The 20886-nt window shown below is 43.5% G+C and overlaps 1 protein-coding gene across 1 annotated transcript; it reads left to right on the top strand.

Moving 5' to 3' along the window:
• Positions 1 to 12116: 12116 nt before the first annotated feature.
• LOC106635688 (uncharacterized) lies at positions 12117 to 19776 on the top strand. Its single transcript, XM_014347800.3, has 3 exons — positions 12117 to 12319; positions 18516 to 18975; positions 19253 to 19776. Exons 1-3 carry the CDS (start codon positions 12117 to 12119, stop codon positions 19715 to 19717), a joined length of 1128 nt encoding a protein of 375 aa, XP_014203286.2. The 3' UTR covers positions 19718 to 19776.
• The last annotated feature ends 1110 nt before the right edge of the window (positions 19777 to 20886 follow it).

The raw sequence follows: 20886 nt of genomic DNA, 5'->3' as shown, positions 1-20886 counted from the left end.
TCTTGAACGCGTTTTCAAAAGAACTGACAAAGGTACCACCTCGGCCTCGTATACAGATTAACTTTGTGCATCATCAGTACACTTCTCAAGGTTGAAAAAATTCATACTTGAAAACGATCGAACGTAAAAGAGTAATTATCATCATCGAGTAACAGCCACCTGTGAAATTCGATTAATCTTCAAGGAGATTTTTATTTATTTAATTTTATTAAAATTTTTATCAAAAAAAAAAAAAAAAAAAAAAAAAAATGTACCATCGCAATCCGAGAATCGACGTATCATTGTTTGTACAACCCCGTTTTCACGATTGGCTTGCTTCATCCGGTGTTTGTTTTCTTGCAACGCACCTCATCAAATCACGGATTATTGGTCGTTCGACGTAATACGGAAACACGCAAATCAGGAGAGTCGATGCGCCAGCAGGTGGGGAGGGGAAAGGATTCAAAAATCAGAAAAAAAAAAAAAAATACGAAAAGTATCATGAACAAAGGAAGAGTAATAGGGGGGGGGGGCTGGTGCTCATTTGATGCCGCGGCTGAATGGACCTTCATTATGACGAGACCAACAATCGGCTTCATTTTCTCTGTCTCTCGCTCTTCCCTTCCCCGGATTGCATCGACAATGGGCCGACAGTTAGTCGCTGCTGGGGCGCTCGCGTTGTCCTTTTGTTGTCGTCTTTCAGGTAGAAGAAACGAGGAAAAAGGAGTCGATCGATGAGGAAAAGAAGCGCTTATACATCGGAGATTCCAAAAGTGCGCGCGAGGACATACATGTATAGAAAAGAAGCCACCGAGTCATTGGGTTTGATTTGCGAGCCGATGACCAACCGGCGTTTTGCACCGGCGACACGTGTTAACCGATGATTGCGCTGATGCGGAAGAAAAAAAGTGTTTGAGCAATTCTTGTTTCTTTTTTTGTCTCCCGTACATTGTCCAGAGTCTCGCGTTGCTTCCTTTCGGTAACGAAAATATTGTCACTCGATTCGCCCGTTCGCGCATATATATATATAAATGCGACCGATACGTAACGTGTGCGTATATATATACGCTTCTTCGGCGGCGCTCCAGCGGCTGTACAAACACCGATATCCGTATAATATACGAAAGCGGCTCTCCCTGCGTGTATATACCCGACCGCGGGCTTATTATAATACAGTTGATGCCTCTGTATGCCCACCTTTCGTCTCGTGCCTCTTTGTGCATTGTCGTACGCGTCTAGTTTGCATTTTTCTTTCACGCATATTTTAGGTATTTTCTTCGTCTTTGTACATATCCGATCGATCCCAACCGATAAAGGAATAGAGCTATCTCGGTTGTATCGCGTTTTTGGGGATATTGTTGCTAGCTCGCTTTTTCGAGAAAGTTTTCGTAAAGATTTGATGATGGAGAAGCGATTTGTCAAACGAGGTCCAAACAGCGTGACACGTATAACCAACGGTGCACGAAACCGATCTATTGTGTTTTAGATGGAGCCGTCAGAGCTTCGTTTTTCCGAGTAAAAACAATTAATTGACTCTTGTTCTTGGAAATGCAGGTGTGCTTTTCTGTGGAAACCGGCTCCAAAGGAAAATTGATTTGCACTCGATTGTGCCGCAAACTCCGGGCTATTTTATAGAATATCCTGCCAGTTTTTCTTCTTCCGCTTTGTGTCTTTTAATCAATTTTTCCGTGGTGACTCAAATTTTATTGTGATTTTCGCACATTCAATGATAATAATTATATAAGAATAATATTCATTAAATAGTAATACAATGCAATATTCTTGCGTGAGTAAAATAGTTGTTAACAAGACATGAATTTGACTAACAACAATTTTTTAACTAATAAATTGTTATACCTCCATTTCGAATGCAATAATATTATGAATGGAAAGTGTAGTAAAAACAAAAATTAAAATAAAATATTGTTATGTAACGTTGCATTTTAATTGAATAATATTATTATTAGAATTTAAAAAATCATAGTTTAGCAGAGTAATAGAATGCAATTTAATGATAAATAATGTAACCGTATGTATAACACACGTGACAAAAAAATTTTTTTAACGTTATCACACAAATGATAGTATTAAAAATACTAGAGACAAACTGTTAAAATTTTAGTTACCATGTAAATGAAAATTTATCAATAATATATGTGTAAAAATAGTGGACCAAACGAATACACTGATCACTCGTGGCCAAAGAAAAAAGAAAAATAAAGCACGTTATTTAAAAACTGAAGCTTTTCATTCCGTCGATTGAGCGAGAAATCGTCGTGAAAAAAGCCCCGACAAAACGGCAATAACCGATATTTAATTACAGGACTCTGTATACATATATGCGTCTCTATCTCCACAGGTGCCGATTGTCTCTCTTTTTGCGCTTTTAATTTTTGGATCGCCGAGTGAAGGTTCGCTCGCGCGAAAGCGCTTCGTCAATAGGCGCGCGCCCGAGAAATCATTGCCTCCGTCAACACGACCCGCTCCCCCATTGTTTCATTTAATTTAACCCGGTGGTAACGATCGGCACACGCATATATACCGCCTGTCGCGTTTATTATTTTGGCTCTCGTTTTTTTTTTCCTCCCCATTTTCACTGTTTTTTTTTTTTTTTTTTTTTTTTTTTTTTTTCCTTTACCCACCTGAATGAGTTTAATTAATTTAACGAACCAATTAAGTGCAACGAGACGGAAAAAATAGGCGCGAGAGAGCTTACAACGAGGTGTGTGTACACATAGCTTCGGGTGAACTTTTAATTGTTAAGTAACTGCGTGTGTAACTCCGTGTTTGCGTTTGTGCGCACTTGACTACTCCCACGCGCGTTTGTGCATTTGGGCGTGTTAGCCTGAAAAACCAAATGAACGTTTGTTTGCACTTGTTTCCCCGCTGTTTCTGTACGCACAAAGAACGAGAAAGGGCGTTAATTTCATTGTGATTTTTTTTTTTTTTTTTTTTTTTTTTTACCCTTTCGGAGTTATTTATTTATTACCTTGCGTTTTTTTTTTCATCATCATCATTTGGTTTGCTTAAAAATGACGCGAGGCAAGCAATGATCATAAGATTATAAATATTTGCATTGTTTTCTGAGATTTTTTTGTTGGAAATTTCTGGCTGCATTCAGACATTATTTGCAGATCACATGAGATAAAAGCAGTTATGATTACGACATGTGAATGTTTTGACAATTGTGTACATATAACGGAGATTGCGTAATCCATTTTATGAGGGAAGTCAATGAACGTAATGAAATTTCGTCACTGGGCTGTTTTGTCATTGAAGAATTAATTATTAACCGAGAAAAATCTACAGGGTTCAGCAATAAAATAAGAAGCTAGTTAAAATAAAAAATTTTAGCTTTACAACTCGATTGTGCCACACTCTAAGCGCAGCCTTTGGTATAAAGGTGAGTCAGTACGATCACTACATCGATATAACAGTTTTCTTCTCTTTTGATACTGTTTATTTATTATATGTGAAACTGATCATTTTTACTACGAATAACATGAATTTTAATTTATTTAATTGAATCCATGAATTTTGAGATCTGAAAGTTGACATTTTTCATTGATGTTTAAATGCAAGTATCAATAATTGTAAAAGTGAAGTATAAAATTTTATTTTCTACTGGCAACTTTAAAGTTTTGTAAGTAACAAAAATTAATCCAATCAATACTTTTCTGTTCTAAAAAAAAATAATGATACATTGTTTGAAGATACTAAATATTTATTACAACTGGACAAGACAAGAATTTTGTAAAATTATAAAAATATGCTAAACAATAAGTTTTCAACATATCTACTGTATTGACTTGACACTATTTTTCAATGCATCACACGAACAACGTGAAATATATATTGATTTTGGCATCCGCGACAGTAGTGCAAGAACGGTCGTAGATACGGCAGATTCCGTTCTTCTCGGAAGCCACTCCGTTGACTGCTGCTCAATATACCCCCGCATCCCCTTCGTCAATTTGTATCCACAACCAATAAATTCCCTATTGTCGGATGAAATTTCACGCCAGTCTTTTGTACCATCCCTCGATCAACTTATTTGAGGGATCCACGTTTTCCTCTTGGGTATCTTCAAAAAGCCTCGTAGGTACACCCAATACTGTTATTTATCGGATAATCCTTTTTTTATATTTTACTGCAGATAAATCAGGACGAAACGCAGGAGGGCATTTATTGCCGCAGGACATATATATATCTGCGAGTAAGGAAAAATTGCATCAACATTACGGTCATCGTGTCGAAAAGTAAAAACCAATAACCCTTCAAAAATTGAGCATCTCTCTGAAGAAAAAAAAAAAAAAGAGATATATATATGTCGAATATCTGGGAAAAAGCGAGCGAAAAAAAAAAAAAGAAAGGTACAAAGGACGCAAAACAGGATTTAAGGATTCTGATACAGCGACGGGCGCCAAAGAAAAGAGCGATGAGCTCGAATTGGATCGTATTATCCACAAAGGGCACCGGGACGCGCACAAAAGAAGAAGAAGAAGAAGAGGAGGAGACGAGTCGAGTTTTTTTTTTTTTTTTCCCTCCCTCTGTACACGTGCGTCCAGTCCCGCCCTGGTCATCCAGTAGTTCTGGCTTAATCCGCCACACCGACTCCCAATGTAAAATCCCTCCCTCTCTATTTCCTCAACGTGTACATGCTCCCTCTTTCTTTTTACTCCAATCGCACTTTTCATACCGTACATAGTGAGCAGTGACTATGGCTATTTTTGTTTTTGGTACAAAAAAAAAAAAAAAAAAAAAAAAATACCACTGCGAGTCTTGGTAACACACAACGAGCTGATATTAAGATCCGTGGCATTTAGCTGGAAGATAAAGGCCCTCTAATGCTTATGTGGATGTTGTGGGCATGTATATCTGATTGCATTGCTTCATTTCCGTAGCCAACAGTGCGAACGTCGGAACGTCATTACTCTCGCTCCCTCCAGAGCTTCTACGCTGTACCAAAATGATTTTCTCTTGCTCTCCCTTGTGCCCCCATTGTCGTCTTTGTCAAAACGAACGACTTCCCGCCCCGCGAGTTTCTTCGTTTTATTTGTCAATGTTTGTCAATCCCCCCGTATTATTTTTCACAGCTTATATATCTATTTTTTTGTCAAACGGTGCGTGCGCGCGTATATGAGTAACACCCCGAGACAAAAATCCGAGAGTATGGCAATTATCGTCCAAAGTTTTGCGCGCCGAAAGTTTAAATTAGCAACTCCTCGGGGGGCACAGCGGCCGAGGAGAGAGAGACATCAGGGAATTAAACTCGCAAAGGAAGGAGAAGGAAGTCGGCGACGCGCACCAGCACTTAATGCGGCTGCCACTGATTTAGATATCAAGTTTGTAATATTTACAGAGCTTGTCTCGCGCACACCTCTTTATTGTTGTTATTGTGATTTGCACTATGAGATGCGACGCGTGTATTTCTTTCTCTCAAAACTGATTACGCGAAAAAAAGAAAAAAAAGAAAAAAAAAAAAAAAAGAAAAAAGAAAAAAAGGGAAGTCACGAATATTGTTGCCATATCAGAGGTGTGGAGAGTGAGAGTTGGATCCGAAACACAATTTTTACAAAAAAATACCATACCCTTGTTTGTTCACGGCACGATTTCTATTATCTTTTTTTTTCTTTTTTTTTTTTTTTTTTCATATCAAAAGGATATACACGTCTTTTTCCTTCTTCCTTAAGCTCGGTGTTTTTATGAGAACGGAAGTGCATCGGCTGGGGTGTTTGCGTAGCGTAGAAGTGCGTTTGTTTGCTCCGAAAACAGAGAAAGCTCACGAGCGAGCGAGGACGAAGAATTTTCATCGCGGCCACGGCACGGCACAATGGACGGGGAAGAAAAGAAACAATACGAAAATCACACAAAAGTAAAAGTGATACGGACACGCGGTGAATCGTAACACTCGGGGGACATACACACGGAGAAAGAGATCCTAAGAAAACAGATGTACATGTGCGGGGATACAACACGCTGCAGCTGCCGCATCCATAGGTGCGATATCTTGAAAGAAAAAAAAAAAAAAAAAAAAAAAAGAATCCACGCTATCCATTGGTTCCGAGGTCCAAATTAGCAAAAGACGGACAATATTGTGCTGCGGCGAAAACAAAAAAAAAGTCAAGGACGCGTCAGCTCGGTTGTTTGCGCGCTAGGCGTATACCAAACAGACACGGAGCGAAATAGCAGAGAGGCCCGAGATCCCGAGATAATACGAGAATCCGGTCGTATCGGCGTGATATTGGCCCCCGTACGTATACCTAAGCACACTCACCCGAGGGGCCTCGCAGCCTTCTCATATCATCGAGTTGGTACAATGTGTATCCCCGACAATAAGGACAGCTCGCCATTGTGTCACCCGCGCGACCACATATGAGTGTCTGTATAGGTACCGCATGCCCTCGAGGTATTCGAGTCCCGTCGACTCTTACCAAAAGAACAAACCATATCGTTTTTTTTCTCTCTCCACCGACAAAAAATCTTACCTATTTTCCCTGCTCACACGCGATAAACGCATCAATCACCGATCAACGAGTTGTTGATCCAACGTTGCTCGGCCTCTGTTGGAATTGCCGATTTTTCTTTACCCCCCCCCCTCCTTTATTAGTCGTGGATCCAAATCATTAATCACGCGCACACCTGTGCATCGAACAATCACCGGACGCGATCATTAGTATATATATACCGTGGGTGGCGATGATGGGGCTAAAAAACTAGCATAACTATACGAGAGATCACCGAAGGGTTCTCAATGGGGATACAAAAGGGCATCGTGTTGATCATCCGACGTGCACAGAACCGGATACACGCTCTCCTTCGACTGTGTGATAGTCCAAGAGTCGGGGTGAAAAATTCTAATAATGAACGACACCTGAACGACAAGGAAGAGTTGAGGAAAAAAAATTAAAGCACAAAAGACCAAAAAGCCCAGAGTCATACCGAGAGAGGATGGTCGTCCTTCGAAAAATCGGCGGTGTGAAAAAGAGGCGTTTATTGTTCAAAACGAGAGAGCCGGCTCTTTCTTTTTTTTTTTTTTTTTTATTTTCGCCCTCGTCTATCCACACACACACAGATCTTCTTCTCGGCAAATCAAATTTCACTTTGTTTGAGGGAGAGTGAGCGGGGGGGGGTGAGGCCTCTGTCGTGCACCTCCCGAAAAACACCCTCTCTCTCCCCCCCCAACTCAATGGTACAGAGCGCGGTGGATATATTCCGCATTCCGCGCAGGTCGGCGAATATCAAAATAGAAGTGTGCGCGCAACGTCACAATAACTTATTCGCCGAACACATGTAGCACAGGTGTATATGTCGCATCATATATATGCGTGTGTGTGTGTGTGTATGGTATAGTGGGTGGGGTCGGGCGAAGGTGGTTTTGGTATTTTATACACACACGATTGGTGCGCGTACATTGTGTATGCGGGTGGATGTGTAGGTGCGGTGTGTCGTGTATGGATATGTATGATGGGTATATGTAGGTATGCGAGCAATATAGTGCCGCTGGCCGTTGTGTGACTCGAATATTATCAGAGAGAGAGAGAGAGAAAGCAGTGAGGAGCAGAATAGATAGAAAATAGACTATGTACAAAGGGTCGTTCATAAATTACGTAAGGATAGTTCGGGCTGGGGGACAAGGGTTTATTCAAATCTGATGAACTGTTACTTGTTGGCTGATGGGAATACCGGGGGAGGGAAATTTTTTGGACAAATTCATTTTATGGTGAAAGCTTTTTACTTGAAAGTAGTCGTTTTTTTTTTTTTTTTTTTATTATTTTGGGTGTCTTTCGATGCGCCTCTCTGGTGTACAAAAGTTTCTACTTTTTCGTCTGTATTGTTGATTGAATATTTGACATTGATGATTCGTCCTATGATTTTTCCAATTTTTCCTCAGTTTGGGATGATCGTTTATGAAAAAATACGGAAAAATGCAATTTTTTGGTACTAAAAACGGAGAGGAACATCAAATCAAATTTTATGACTTTTCACTTTCTTCGTCCATAAATGGAAATGGAGAAAAAAAAAAATAAAGAGCTTCAGAAGGAAAAATCTAGCTTACATCAAGATTCTTCATTTTCGTAATTACGAAGAAATTCTGTATGAATTTTTGGGTTTTAGTTATGATCGGAAAATTGTAATAATAGGGTTCACGCACTATTTTTCAATTTTATTAATTATTTTGCACATAATTTTACAACAGAATAAGCTATGGAAAAATCTTACAGAAGTAAACTTTGAAAAAAATAATTATAATTAGTTTTCACATGATGTTTAGAAAATTGACAAAATTCCACTAATTTATTCAATTTTATTTATTTATTATTTTTTTTTTTTTTCAAGACAAGCAATGAAGATAGAAAAGAAGCTTGATTTAACAATATAAGATTTATATAACCAATGTTACCAGCTAATTAGTAAAAAACCATGTTAATCATGCCTAAAATAACAAATTTGAGCGTAGAGTGCTGTTAGTTTTAAATTATCTTTTATTAGTAAAAAATAATATTTAGTATTTATACATCTCGAGTTACTGCTGCACAAAAGTGCACACTACACTAATAGTCTCAAAGATACGATAAGATATATCTTCTTGTCCCAAGACGTGATGTGTGCCGAGCATAATCAAAATCAACAACGTATGACATCAAGTATATATTTCAAAGATAAGCTATAATGGAATTTTGTTTTCCACACAAAAAAGTAAAAAATAAAATTACAATAGTTGAGTCAAATGACAATAAAATAGGACAATAGCTGCTGTTGGTATCGATTTTTTGTTTTTACAGTTATTTTCTGTGTCCATTATATCGCAGCTCTTAATAGGCTTTTGTGGAGTATACAAAACTTTGGACCACATGAAATTAGATAAAAAAATATTATCATTTTTTCACTTAATTTTATTTCAAAACGTAGTTTCCAATGTTGGAAGCGATTTTAAACATATTGAGTATTAAAATTGTGATACGAAATATTAATTTATCTTATAAAAATTTTCTTATAGTATCCGAACGTGATCATCGATAGTGGAACAAAATAAAGTACATGTGTGAGATTTTCTGGACTTCTTCCTTCTCAGCTACCGCAATATATTACCCGTGTCATTATACACAACAACTTGAACTTTTTTTTATAAAGTAGTATTTACTGAGACCGTGACAATGCACTAAATTGCTGTGGTGAAAACATACAAAAAGAAGTTTTCAGTGCAAATTTCGTGTCCTTGCACAATTTAGTTTACACAGCTTATAATATGCTCAAACTGGAAAAAGAAAAAAAAAAAAATGCTGTCAACAAATGTACTAACAGTTTAACCGATCAAACGGCGTCGTTCAATATTATACAGAAAAAAAAAGGGAAAAACCACTGAAAAAGCAACAATGTACAGTATATAGCTCGATACTCAAAAAGAGAAAGGTACAGGCCGAACAAAAGGGAAAAACAAAAAGGCCGGGCCTCGCGATTAACTGAAACAACCCGGTCCATGGACCCCGTGCGACAATAGCGTAATCAGCATCGCGCTTTTCGACGGAGACGCCTGTCCCTCTCCTCCCGCTCGGTACACCCTCTTTGTACCCCCGGTAGTTGTCACCCCCTCCCCCCCGTGCATCACCTCGACTAAACGCCACGCGCGGAGCGATGACGCCGACAAGCTTCGTTGCTGTTTACAACATCAAATGGGTGATGGAAAAAAAAAAAGAAGAAAATATTTCAAGGTCCTTCAAGCGAGCCTTTGTGCAAAGTGAAACCAAATGGTTGTTCACGCCCTCACGGTGTACTTGTGAAAAAAAAACTCGACCATCGGACACGTGTCTCGTGTACCCTATACCCATGGCATACATTATCTCGATGAAAAAGAACGAAAGAAAAGACACGAAAAAGTAAAACCATCGAAAAAGGCGGCGCGTATAGGGTATAGGTACAACGTGTACAAGTATCGCGCATTGATGAGCGGGCATTCAACGCGCACAATCGAGGCGTTCTTCTGGCTGCTCGCTTTTTTCCTTCTTCCCTTTCATTTGCGGGGAAAACAAGCGGTGGGGGGAGGGGCGATGAGGAAGAGGTGACACTGGCGACGATAGCCAAACTACTTTTTTTCTTTTTTTTTTCTCACCCCCGACCCGTGGCGCTATCCGCGTCGATGAATGGTATAATCAGGCGGTCGCGTGCCGTCGTCCCTTCCCACCCTGTATATTTCCACTCCGATATAAACTAACTTCTTTATCTCGCCTTGTGCGCTATTTCGGGTACTTTTGGTCGGCTGAAAAATTATTGAATACCACCCCTCGTCGTGTACACATACGCAGTCGGAGGGGGTTCAACTCGTAAGAATATGATTTATTTTCGGCGATCGGCACTGTTCTCCTCGAAATTTTAAATAAAATTAACGCAGATGTACGTGGCAGCAGTATAAACTCCCCTTCGATTATGTTGCAGCGACACGACCGCCCCCCTTTGAACTCCCCTTTGACTCGGTGACCCTCGGATTGTTATCTCTGCCAAAGCGAGAAAACGCAAGTGAGCACACACATCGCGTGCTGCCCTCCCTCCTCTTTCTCGGCGTTTATCCACGCCACGCCCCGTCGATTACACGCGCACTTTAATCCCCGATCTATCGTTTGCTCGATCTCGTGGGTGTGTGTGTGTGTGTGTACTAATTGATTGGCATCTGTATTAGCGTGCACGGTCTGGAGATTTAAACAAGTGGTTATGCAAAAAATTTTACTTTTGTACGTAAAGCGTGACTGTCACGTCACGTTATTGTGCGTCGAACGATAACAATAATTACACGTGATAATTCTATTGTCATTCCTTTGGAATGGGACCAAATAGTTTGAACTGATTTTTTTTTTTTTTTTTTTTTTACGTAATTAAAATGTTTCTTAACGAGACAAAAAATGTTTTCAAGATGGAAAATGTTGGTCTTTGAATTTGTTACTACAGTGGATAAAAAAAATCACTAGGTTGATATACCGCTCACACCTGTTTCCACAATTATGTATAGGATCTACAAAGTGTAGTTTTTGACAGCTGTTGCGTGCAGGTGAAAAAATGTATTTAGAACCAATACCAAAAGTATTGTAGCTTCGAAAAAGAAAAAAAAAAAAAAAAATGTCAGTGGTGTAAACAGCAGCATAAATAACACTCGTTGGTTTAGCCATGAAAATCCGGCTACCATACCTACGTCGTAATGAGATAATCTCTACTAATCACTCGACACACAGGGGGTGATGTGCAGTGGCCCACCATATACACACACTCGAGAAAAACCAACAAACAAACAAAAGATACATATAATATCGCGCCTTCGAATCCCACGCAGCAGCAAAAAGGAGAGATATACACGTATATACCTACACGGGGGCAAGAAAGAGAGAGATGGAGGTCCTACCTGTTGCGTCACCCGAGACGATCCGCCATGCGCCCGGAGCCCGGCCAATGGCGCGCCGCGAATACCGAGTGGGGAGCCGCCGACATTGGCTCTCGTGCCGTGCCACCCTCGCGATCGCGAGGCGAACTCTCGTGCTCGAGTGGCGCAGGAATAGAGAGAGGGGGAGGCGAGAGGGTGGAAGGGGCGCCAGCGCTCCGGGGACCAAAGGCGCCAAGGGTATACCTTCCAACTTCGACTCCGCTTCTGCACCGAGTTGGTTCTTTGCCGCGAAGTTTGAGTGTCCGATGGGTGCTTATTGACTTGTACCATTGTTGCGGTTTCTTTTTTTCTCTTTTCTTTTTCCCTTTCAAAAGCCTCCGCATACAGTGTTGGTGTTTTTGTTGTTGTTGTCGTTGTTGTTTTTCGAGTGCCGTTCCAGTTGCATCCGATCGAGGAGAATTCGGCTGCGGGTCCCATCTTGGGCATGGACTGAGGTAAATATATACCTGCTTTTTCTTTTCTGTACTATATGGGTGTTTTTTTTTTTACTCTCAACAGGTTTTTCCTTGGTTTTTTAGGAAAATAGTGGAAAAAAAGGAAAGTCATTGGAACATGAAAGCGAAAAAAGAGAAGCGCGCAGGTGCGCGGTGATGGTGAGCGGAAAAAGTGAACAATCGCCGTCGTTGTAAAACTAACCAAAAACCGGTTGTCGGATCGGTTGTCGGAGTAGGAGGTTATTTTGGATTGAAATTTAAAAAAAAGTGCAAATATGTCGTCAAAGGCGATACACAGCGACCACATAAAGCGGCCGATGAACGCGTTTATGGTCTGGTCACGGGGACAGCGGCGAAAGATGGCCCAAGAGAACCCAAAGATGCACAACAGCGAGATATCGAAGCGACTGGGCGCCGAGTGGAAGTTACTCAGCGAAGGTGAGAAGCGGCCCTTCATCGACGAGGCCAAACGATTGAGGTGAGGCTATTGTCCTTCATTACCAAAAACTCGGGCTTACGGTGACCATGTGATTTTTTCCAACGCTTATCCACATAATCTTGAGCAATACCGAGCAAACAAAACCCTCGTTTGAAAGAATCGACTGAATGTGAGGGCCAACCCAGAAAAAAAAAAGAGAAAGAAAGAGAAAATGAAATTAGCGACAACAAATCCCGAGCACAAAGGGCAGATTTACCAGCCCCTTAGAAGTGGCTCAATCACCGTACCGATTGATCGGACCGCACCGACGAACCCCTTGAATCCTACTCTCTCTTTTTCTCTCTCTCTTTCTATTTTTTTACAAGTACATACATACACATGAACTAATTGCACTTTAGGAGCCCACGCTACAGAGTTACACAGCTCTTGTACACTCGAAAGAGACTAAAATTATTGCACTAGAGGGTGGGGGGGGGGTGAGAGAGCATAATAATGATAACAATAATACGACGGGGTTGGAAAGTTATACAGCGCGAGAAAAGAAGGGGCTGCCTGCCCTCTCCACTGCAGCGACAGTTACAACCGGCTCATAATACCGTGCATTGTTGCTTAAGCTATATGTAATGTACGCGTGTGTGTCTATGGGTGTTTTGTGACTATCTCCCCCCCCCTCCGAACAACCGATCCCTTTATCGCTCGTTCCGGGGCCTATACGTGTGACTCTTTTACACCCCTTCCTCCGCGGGAAAGTCACTTCGATTTGCACAGGTAAGAGATTTTATCAATACATTTTTATGAATTTCACTCCCGATTCGTATCAATTTGATCCAATTTCACGCAACTCTGCGCCCGACGCGTCCATCCTCGCTCCGTCGTATACAACATAATGTTGGTGCAATTGATAAACCCCGGCTGCTCCTGCGTTGCGTCCTTTATCTAAAGTCGCGTGCACGAGACAATGAATATAATATACATATGTACAAGGGGACGGGCCCCGGTCGGTCGAGTACGCTATATAAAAGCTTATATATAAATTTGTACCCCCTGTGTTATCTCACGCCCATCCCTCCCTCTGCTCTTTATTGTCGGCCATGAATATTTAATCGCTGCAATGAGTTTATTTGGCTGGAACGCGTGCGACTCTTTTGTGTTTTTCACTATGGATCGTTTACATGTGAATTTTTCTTTTTTTTTTTTTTGTTATGATTTATATGTATAATATCTCGTGAAGGTCTTGTGTGCGGCGATGCTGCATGACGATGCGTATACGAGTGGAAACGAAAACGCGAAATACGTAGTTTTATTTTCCTCGCTCGCGTGTGTGTGGGGCGGGGGAATATAAAAAGGAGTAAACCGATTACATATCTATATACCTGGTATTTCACCGAATTGTTCTCACCAGAGGCAGTCACGGCGTCATAGCGCGCGACACCGGGCAGAGTCTCGCGAGCGTGAAAGTAAGCCCGAATCGAATATACGTGATGTTGCGTGTGTGTATTTACCTCGATCGCGAGTGAAAATCCTTCTTTTATTCTCCGAGTGCGAGGATTTTTCTTCCCCCCCCCCCCCGGTATACGCGTATCCCTCCTTCGAGGCTGTCTTGCCAGGAAATTGAAAGGACGCGCATTTTTTTTTTTTTTTTTTTTATTCAAAAGGCGAGAGATGGATCGAGAAAAAACACCGAGTCCCATTCACGTCAGTGCCGATCGATCGGCAATCGTGTAAAACACGGCTGTAGCTTGTGAAACGTAATATATTAACCGCATAGGCGTGAACAATCTACATACCTTTGTACAGATATATGTAAGAGAGCGCTCCGTTTGGGAGTCGCGATCGAGCAAATGTTAATGTTTTGCAAAAATAACCAGTGCTTTTCCAGGGGTGGGGGAGGGGGAAGGAAACACCCTGTGGCTAATCGCGCGTGAAAAACCAGCCGAACAATGGAAAAAGCCTGCGGCGTCGAATATTTGGCGCGTCTCCCGCTTATAATCTTCTTAGGGGCACTGGTAATGTATAGTCGGAAACACACGCGCGTTGTGGAAAAAAAAAAACAAAAAAAAAAAAACAAGAGAAGGTTTAACTCTGGCGAAAAACAAATTGAAAGGAATCAGGATAATACGTGGTTGACGCGCGTATGGGATGTAAAGGGGAGGTAAAAAAAAAAAAAAAAAAAAAAAAAAAGAAACCCTTTCGCGTGACGAAGGAGGGAAAAGAGCTCGCTGCCAAATCCATTTTTACGGCGGTCGCGAGGAAGAAAAGGCCCGCCACGGCCTTTCTCTCTTCTTGGAGGAGGAGGAGGAGGGACGCGCGTGCGAGTAGTCGTCACGCTCGCGCGCACCCTCCTCCGTATCTCCCTTTTACTTCGGGGGCCGGGCGCTGCACTGTAATCTGTCCGAGACGCGCGCTAGCCCGCCCTCTCTCTCTCTCTCTCTGGGAGTCACAATGTGGCCCTCGAGATAACAAATAAAGCCCCATTGTCGCAATTGTGTGGATTTAAAAGGATTTGGCGCCTGGCTCTGCCTCTCTTTTTGCCATGCTTTTCAGGGACGCGCGTGCGAGTATGTGCGCTTGTGTATGTTTACTTGCTCGAGAACGCTGCGCTTTCTCCGGGAGGTGTTTTTTTTTTTTTTTTTTTTTTCCCTCTGCGATTTACACTGGTACGTTTTTTTTTTTTTTTTTTTCTTTTTTTATTGCTGTACAGAGAGGTTCGTTCTTTCGGTGAAAGAATTACATTCGTAATGACAAGTGCCCGGTATGCAATTTAAGGCCCGAGTTGAAAAAGCGCTGCGTTTGGACATTTGGTGGAAAAAGGCATAACATTTGGATTTGTGGTGGGACAATTTATTCAAAAAATGATTTTACATACTTGAAGAAATTTTTGTTACTCAAAATTAATTATGTTGCCTAATAAGATTTTGCGGCAACAAAATTACGTTTTTTCGTGAAATTCGCAGTATAGCGTGTACTGGTTAAGCTAATGAAAAATGAATATATTTGGAGCAATAAAAGTATTTTTCTCTATCCAACTGCGCCCAAAACTGTTGAATCAAATGTAAAACAAAAAATGAAAATCATACCATCACGAGAGGATCAAAAAAGTAACTTCCAATAAAACTTTTTTTCCGTGAAGCCCGAAATACTACCGATTTCCACTCGAGCGCTGAAGGTGTGTTGTGAAAAAAAGATAAATTATAAACTTTGATACTAATGATTACGGTTAATACTCTTTCCAACATTTTACACGTTATCCTTCAACAAAAAAATAAATAAATTTAAAAAAAAAAACAACCCCTTCATAAGAAAACATCCTAGTTTCGCTAATTACCCAAAGCTTCCAACGTCGCTTGAAACGTAAATATCCACTGGTCCAAGCGAAACAGAACCATAACGCGATACACGTCTCCAACCCTAAGCGCGATAGAGAAGGGAAGGGTGTCCTGCACCAAGACGTGACAAAGACCCCCCATCATCAGCCATCAGGATTCAAGAGAGCACCTCGATTTTTCGACACTATACACACGCCGACACCCCAATACGCACGGGCGTGAAAAATATGTGTATTCTCTCGATTCACTGGCTCTTTCGATTTGATTGCCATTCGCTGGGACGGGGTTTTCCATTTCATACATGTATACGCTTGATTTTTTTTTTTTTCTTTTTTTTTCATTCCTGACGGAACTATTTTCCAAAAAAAAAAAAAAAAAAAAAGACCAGTTAGTACAGGGGAGTAGTGGATGGTACCGAGAGAAGAAAATAATGGTAAAAAGTTAAGAACTCGCCCGATCACCGAATCACCGAGTCGAGCGAGAACTTTGGCACGGCCGCACCAAGAGCCACGACGCGCGACAACAACAAAAGAGAGTCATCCCCAGCGCAAACACGTACACACCCACCCACTATGGAGTATTGCATCGGCGGCCGGGAAAGAGAGCAGTGCTGCCAGCGGGAATAATAATTCCCGGACAATGTGTCGCCGGCAGATAGCACAAAGCGTAAATCAGCATAAACATCGCCGAAGCCGCGAACGCGTGCTCCTACCCCCCTCTCCTATCTCGCCCAGGTACAATAATTCAGCGTAAATGCATAAACATCGAGTGCACCCCGGGGCTTCCATATTCGCGTAATCTTTGCGCGCTGCGATAAACGCTGCGTCTGTTTTTTCGGCTCGCGACCGCTGGATCACTCCCCGTATGGATCCTTTTTTTTTTTCCAAGGAGCCTGTACGCGCTCGGAGGGTGCGTAAAAAGCGTGTTTACGCGGCAGAGTCGAATTTGAATTTTGTCGCGCGTGAATTAAAAAAGAGCAGTAACCCAGTGGTGCGTGATCGAAGCCAACAACAGGCCTCGCTGTTTCCTCGCTCGCAGGCCTTACCCCTTCCCAACGTTTAATACTTCCGAGAGGCGGACACGAGATTAAAAACCAAACGCGCATTCAGCGCCTCGTTTCCTTTTTTTTTTTTTTTTTTTATCTCTCCTAACGTCGGCCCGGCTGTTTGTTGTAAATATCTCGCCGGAGGTGTGCCGTGCACGCACATACGCGCGCCCGGTATCTCCGCATAATGCTCCATTATGCGCAACGTCTTGGTCCTTTTTTTTTTTTTTTCCACCCCGGTGAGATAAAGAGAATGGAACGGCAGAGCTTTTCTCCGCGACTACGCTGTGAATGGAAGCGAAGGATGTGAGAAAAACCCGAGTCATTGTGAAAGCTGTGAGTCGTGGCTTCTCCGTGGCCTAGTTTTTGTGCCTTTTCTTTCCTTTTTTTTTGTCGTTGTAGCCACATGGAAATTCCCCCAGATTTGTTTTTCCCATTTTTTTTTTTCCAAGTAAACCGACACGCCTGTTTGCACTTACTTTTCCGTCATTACGAGGTCAAAGTGAAAACTCGTAAAGTCTAAAAAGATCCCACCGATCGTCTCGTATAGGAACAATTATCCGAGTGTAGTTTTCGAAGCAATTGCTCGCCGATTGCTGCCCCGGCGTCACGGCCCCGGTTGTATTTTTCACGGTCAAAAGTAGCCGGCAAGGGGTCGTTACACTCGGCGTCCCCTTACCATACGAGTGTCGGGACTTTTGTTTCGGTTTTCGCCCCGACCATTGCCGAACTACGCATAATGGGATACACAGAAAGGAGCAAGGGGGTGCGAGAGCGCGTGTTCGAGTGAACTCGACTGACGAGCGAATAAAAGGCACCCCCGCGTCTCTTCTCCTCCGTGGCCATTGTTACCAAGTGCAGTGTGTCCTTTGAACGTACGAGCCATTTATTCGAGATGACCGACTCGGATGGGACGAAAAATCACCACCGTCGATCTCGCGCGGCCCAATCGACGAGTTTCAAGGTGTAAGCGCACATATATACGAGAATCAACGGACAAACAAACGCAAGGTTAATTCCAGCCTCGAGATTGTACACGCACCGATATCCGCTCAATGTACGCACTTTGCCCTTGGCCGTACTATCGAGAGATACGCGTGTATATGTATATACGTATGATCGTCGAATCAAAACCGAGTGTCTATATTTGCCTCGAGACTTGCTTTGGTTATCGTCACCGGAGTCGTGTTATCGTTGCTTCGGGAGGGAAAGAAAGAAAAGAGACGGGGGGGGGGAGGCACTCGATAAAAACCTCTTGTTTGCTCTTCTTCGTTCTCCGCGTCTTGGCGTGTTCTCTTCTTCTTCTTCTTTTCGGGGTACAAAAAGGAAGACGACAACAACAACGGGAGACAACGAAAATCCGCGATAACGAGTGTAGCTAGGTGTACGCACACTCGCGCACTTGTATACACATATACATACATTGTATACCTGCGTGGGCACACGCGATAAGGACCGCGTGAAAATTTCTAGGAAGAAGCCTTACGTGTATATAATCTCGATACGCGACCTCTCTCTTTGCGAAGGTGATGCTAACGCGCAGCGTTTCCCCTCTTGATAAGACCTGCCTACCAGGCTCATTTCGCTTGGCTCTTTTTTTTTTTTTTTTTTTTCGTTATCCACCGCTCTCTGGGTAAACAGACTAAAAAAAAAAAGAGACGTTCTCCATCCGCGAGAGACAATGTTCGAGTCTGTTTCAGAGATGTGTATACATACGTACACACGCGTTTTCACCATTGCGCTTGTTGACTCTTTCGTGAAGGTTTGTTTTTTCTCTTGCGATAAGTGGAGTGTCTGGTGCTTTTTGCCCGATGCATAAAGAGCAGCTATTGTGATGAGAAAAAAAAAATGCAAATATTTCCAGAGCACTGCACATGAAGGAGCATCCGGACTACAAGTACCGTCCGCGGCGCAAGCCGAAATCGGTCATTAAGAAGGAAAACAAGTTTGGGTTCGCGCTTTCACCCCTGGCGATGCCCTCGGCGAATAACGATCATCACCACCACCAGCAGCAACATCATCATCATCACCATCACCTGAACACGATATCCCGGGGTCTGTTGCCACCGCCTTTGGGGCCCCCGACGATCAATCATCCCCTGATTGGTGCACACGCGGACGAGCTCAAGCTGCCGAGGTTCTTCCCGCACTTTTCCTACCCGCTCTATCCGATACAGCACAAGGTCGGGGCCGACGACTTTGGCAACGGCAAACTGGCCGCCGATTTGGCCTTTCAAGCCATCTACGGCTCCGGAGGGGGCTTCTACGCCGGACACCAAGCCATGGCTTGGCCCACCCTCGCCGCCCCCAACTGCACGCTGCCGGTGAGTATAATATACATACTGATTGCTCGTTTACGTAATTATACGTTTACCTCCCCCCGATTGCTGAGGTCCACGGCGTTTCTTCACATTTAGTACAACCCCAGCAGAATCAATTATATTTATGTCAATTGAAACATTGGGTATAATAATCTACTTTGCTTTGTGAAAATGGCGTGGTTGTGCCATGTGGATTGTTTTGTCGATTCCCGTGAATCTCGGTAGGAGCTTTTGTTGTTGTGGCTCTGGTGGTGATTGACGATACCGGTGTGTCCCAAAGGTGAACTGCGGCTGCCCGAGTCCACCGAAGGAGACAAAGAGGCCAGGCTTCCTGTCGGCCAAACCAGAAGACGAACGGCCCTTCCCGAGTCCAGCTCGGCCCGAGGACGACCGGTTCAGCATCGAGTCCCGCAAGTGTGGCGACGACTCGCGCGACACACATCCTTTGGGTGGTGTACTTTTGCTGCGGCACCAGCGCTCGTCCGCTACCCACGAGGAGGACAGGTCGCCGGACCGCTACTCGTCGACCTCGTCCCCCATAATCGTCGAGAGGACCTCGAGGCCCGGTAGTAGCCTCAACCTGACCATCGCCGCCTCCTCTCCCTCCACGTCCTCACCGTCGCCGAAACCAACTGCCGCCACCGCGTCGTTGTCCTCGTCGTCGGCAAACAGCAACTTCTCGGTCCAGAGCCTCGCTTCGAGTTGCTCCCCGTCGCCGAGGGCTGCGCCCCACCACGTCATATGAAGGCCGCTCCCGGTTCTCCCGGACTTTCGGGGGAACCACAACGCGCCGTCCACATCCTCGCCGAGCGGCTGGACCGCGGCCGGTGACTGGTGGCGCCCCTCGGTGGCGCTGCTGTCGGGTGTACCACCGGCGGCGCACCACCAGACCGCACCGACGAACCTTAGCACTTCGTCGTCAACTGGAGCATTAGAGGCCAGGGGCTTTGAGGATGACGGACTTGTCCAGGTCATGGCCAGGAACCTCGTCAGGACGACCACCGCGCCAAGATCATCGTCCGTCGCGAGCGTTCAGTAAGCGCGACAGCGATAGTTAGGTTATGTATCATACTGCATGTCCTTTATCCTTCTTCCAACGCATGTATGGTCGTGGTGGTGTGGCAAGGGACCGATGTGCAGCCCAATCGACGATGTACGTGGTTTGTTTTTTCAGGTTATGTGCACCGCGGTCGAACTTTTCTTTCAAATCACAGGCAAGCGTGTGACGCGAAAACAGATCCGGCAGGGTATACCGATATCCATTTACTATTTCGTTACGTGGGTATTGCGAGAGAGAAAAAAAAAACGCAATCCATCACGGACTCGCTCGAGCTTCCGCCTCTCGATAAATTTTCCATTACGCGGTGCACGCGATATTTTTTCCGAATTACAAACTCCGCTCGTACATAAGTAATACCCGCCAATTCAAACGATCCACGCTGCCCCCCCCCCCCAAACACGATATACATATGCGAGGGAAAACAGATTCACGTATCATTGGTAAAAAAAGGAAGGGAGGGGGGAGGGGCACGACTATTTTCACGGCCATTAAGCGCAAAAATGAGTCTGCGCTTTTCTCGTGAGTGTAAACATACGTACGTACGTGGTTCTTCTATTTGCAAAAATTGCATTTTCCCGTCGATCAAAAGAAGAGATGAGCGAAAGAGAGAGGGCCGGGAAAAAAAAAGTCTCCGGAACCGGTACACGAATAGCAAACGAGGACGAGGGGGGTGGCAACGCGAGCCCGGAAATCCCTACAAAGAGAGAGCGTGTGTAGGAGATAACCGGAACGCATTATGCCGAAACTATCCCGCTTGTATACTGCGCGAGAGGACTTATTTCTCCCTATTAGAAAAGCTTGCTCTGGGGGGGGAGAAAAAAGCTCCAACGAGTTGCAAATCTGGGCTGCTTCGC

The sequence above is a fragment of the Copidosoma floridanum genome, unplaced genomic scaffold (genome assembly GCF_036245765.1).
Source record: "Copidosoma floridanum isolate Cflo_tuat_1 unplaced genomic scaffold, Cflo_Japanese_pri ptg000021l, whole genome shotgun sequence".
Lineage (NCBI taxonomy): Eukaryota > Metazoa > Arthropoda > Insecta > Hymenoptera > Encyrtidae > Copidosoma > Copidosoma floridanum.
This window is presented reverse-complemented; position numbering and strand designations above follow the sequence as displayed.

What these genes read in the sequence shown, in the direction of transcription:
- LOC106635688 (XM_014347800.3), top strand. Translation starts at nt 12,117, where the DNA reads ATGTCGTCAAAGGCGATACACAGCGACCACATAAAGCGGCCGATGAAC. An exon ending in GACGAGGCCAAACGATTGAG is followed by an intron (nt 12,320 to 18,515) that starts GTGAGGCTATTG and finishes AAATATTTCCAG; the next exon opens with AGCACTGCACATGAAGGAGC. An exon ending in CCCCCAACTGCACGCTGCCG is followed by an intron (nt 18,976 to 19,252) that starts GTGAGTATAATA and finishes TGTGTCCCAAAG; the next exon opens with GTGAACTGCGGCTGCCCGAG.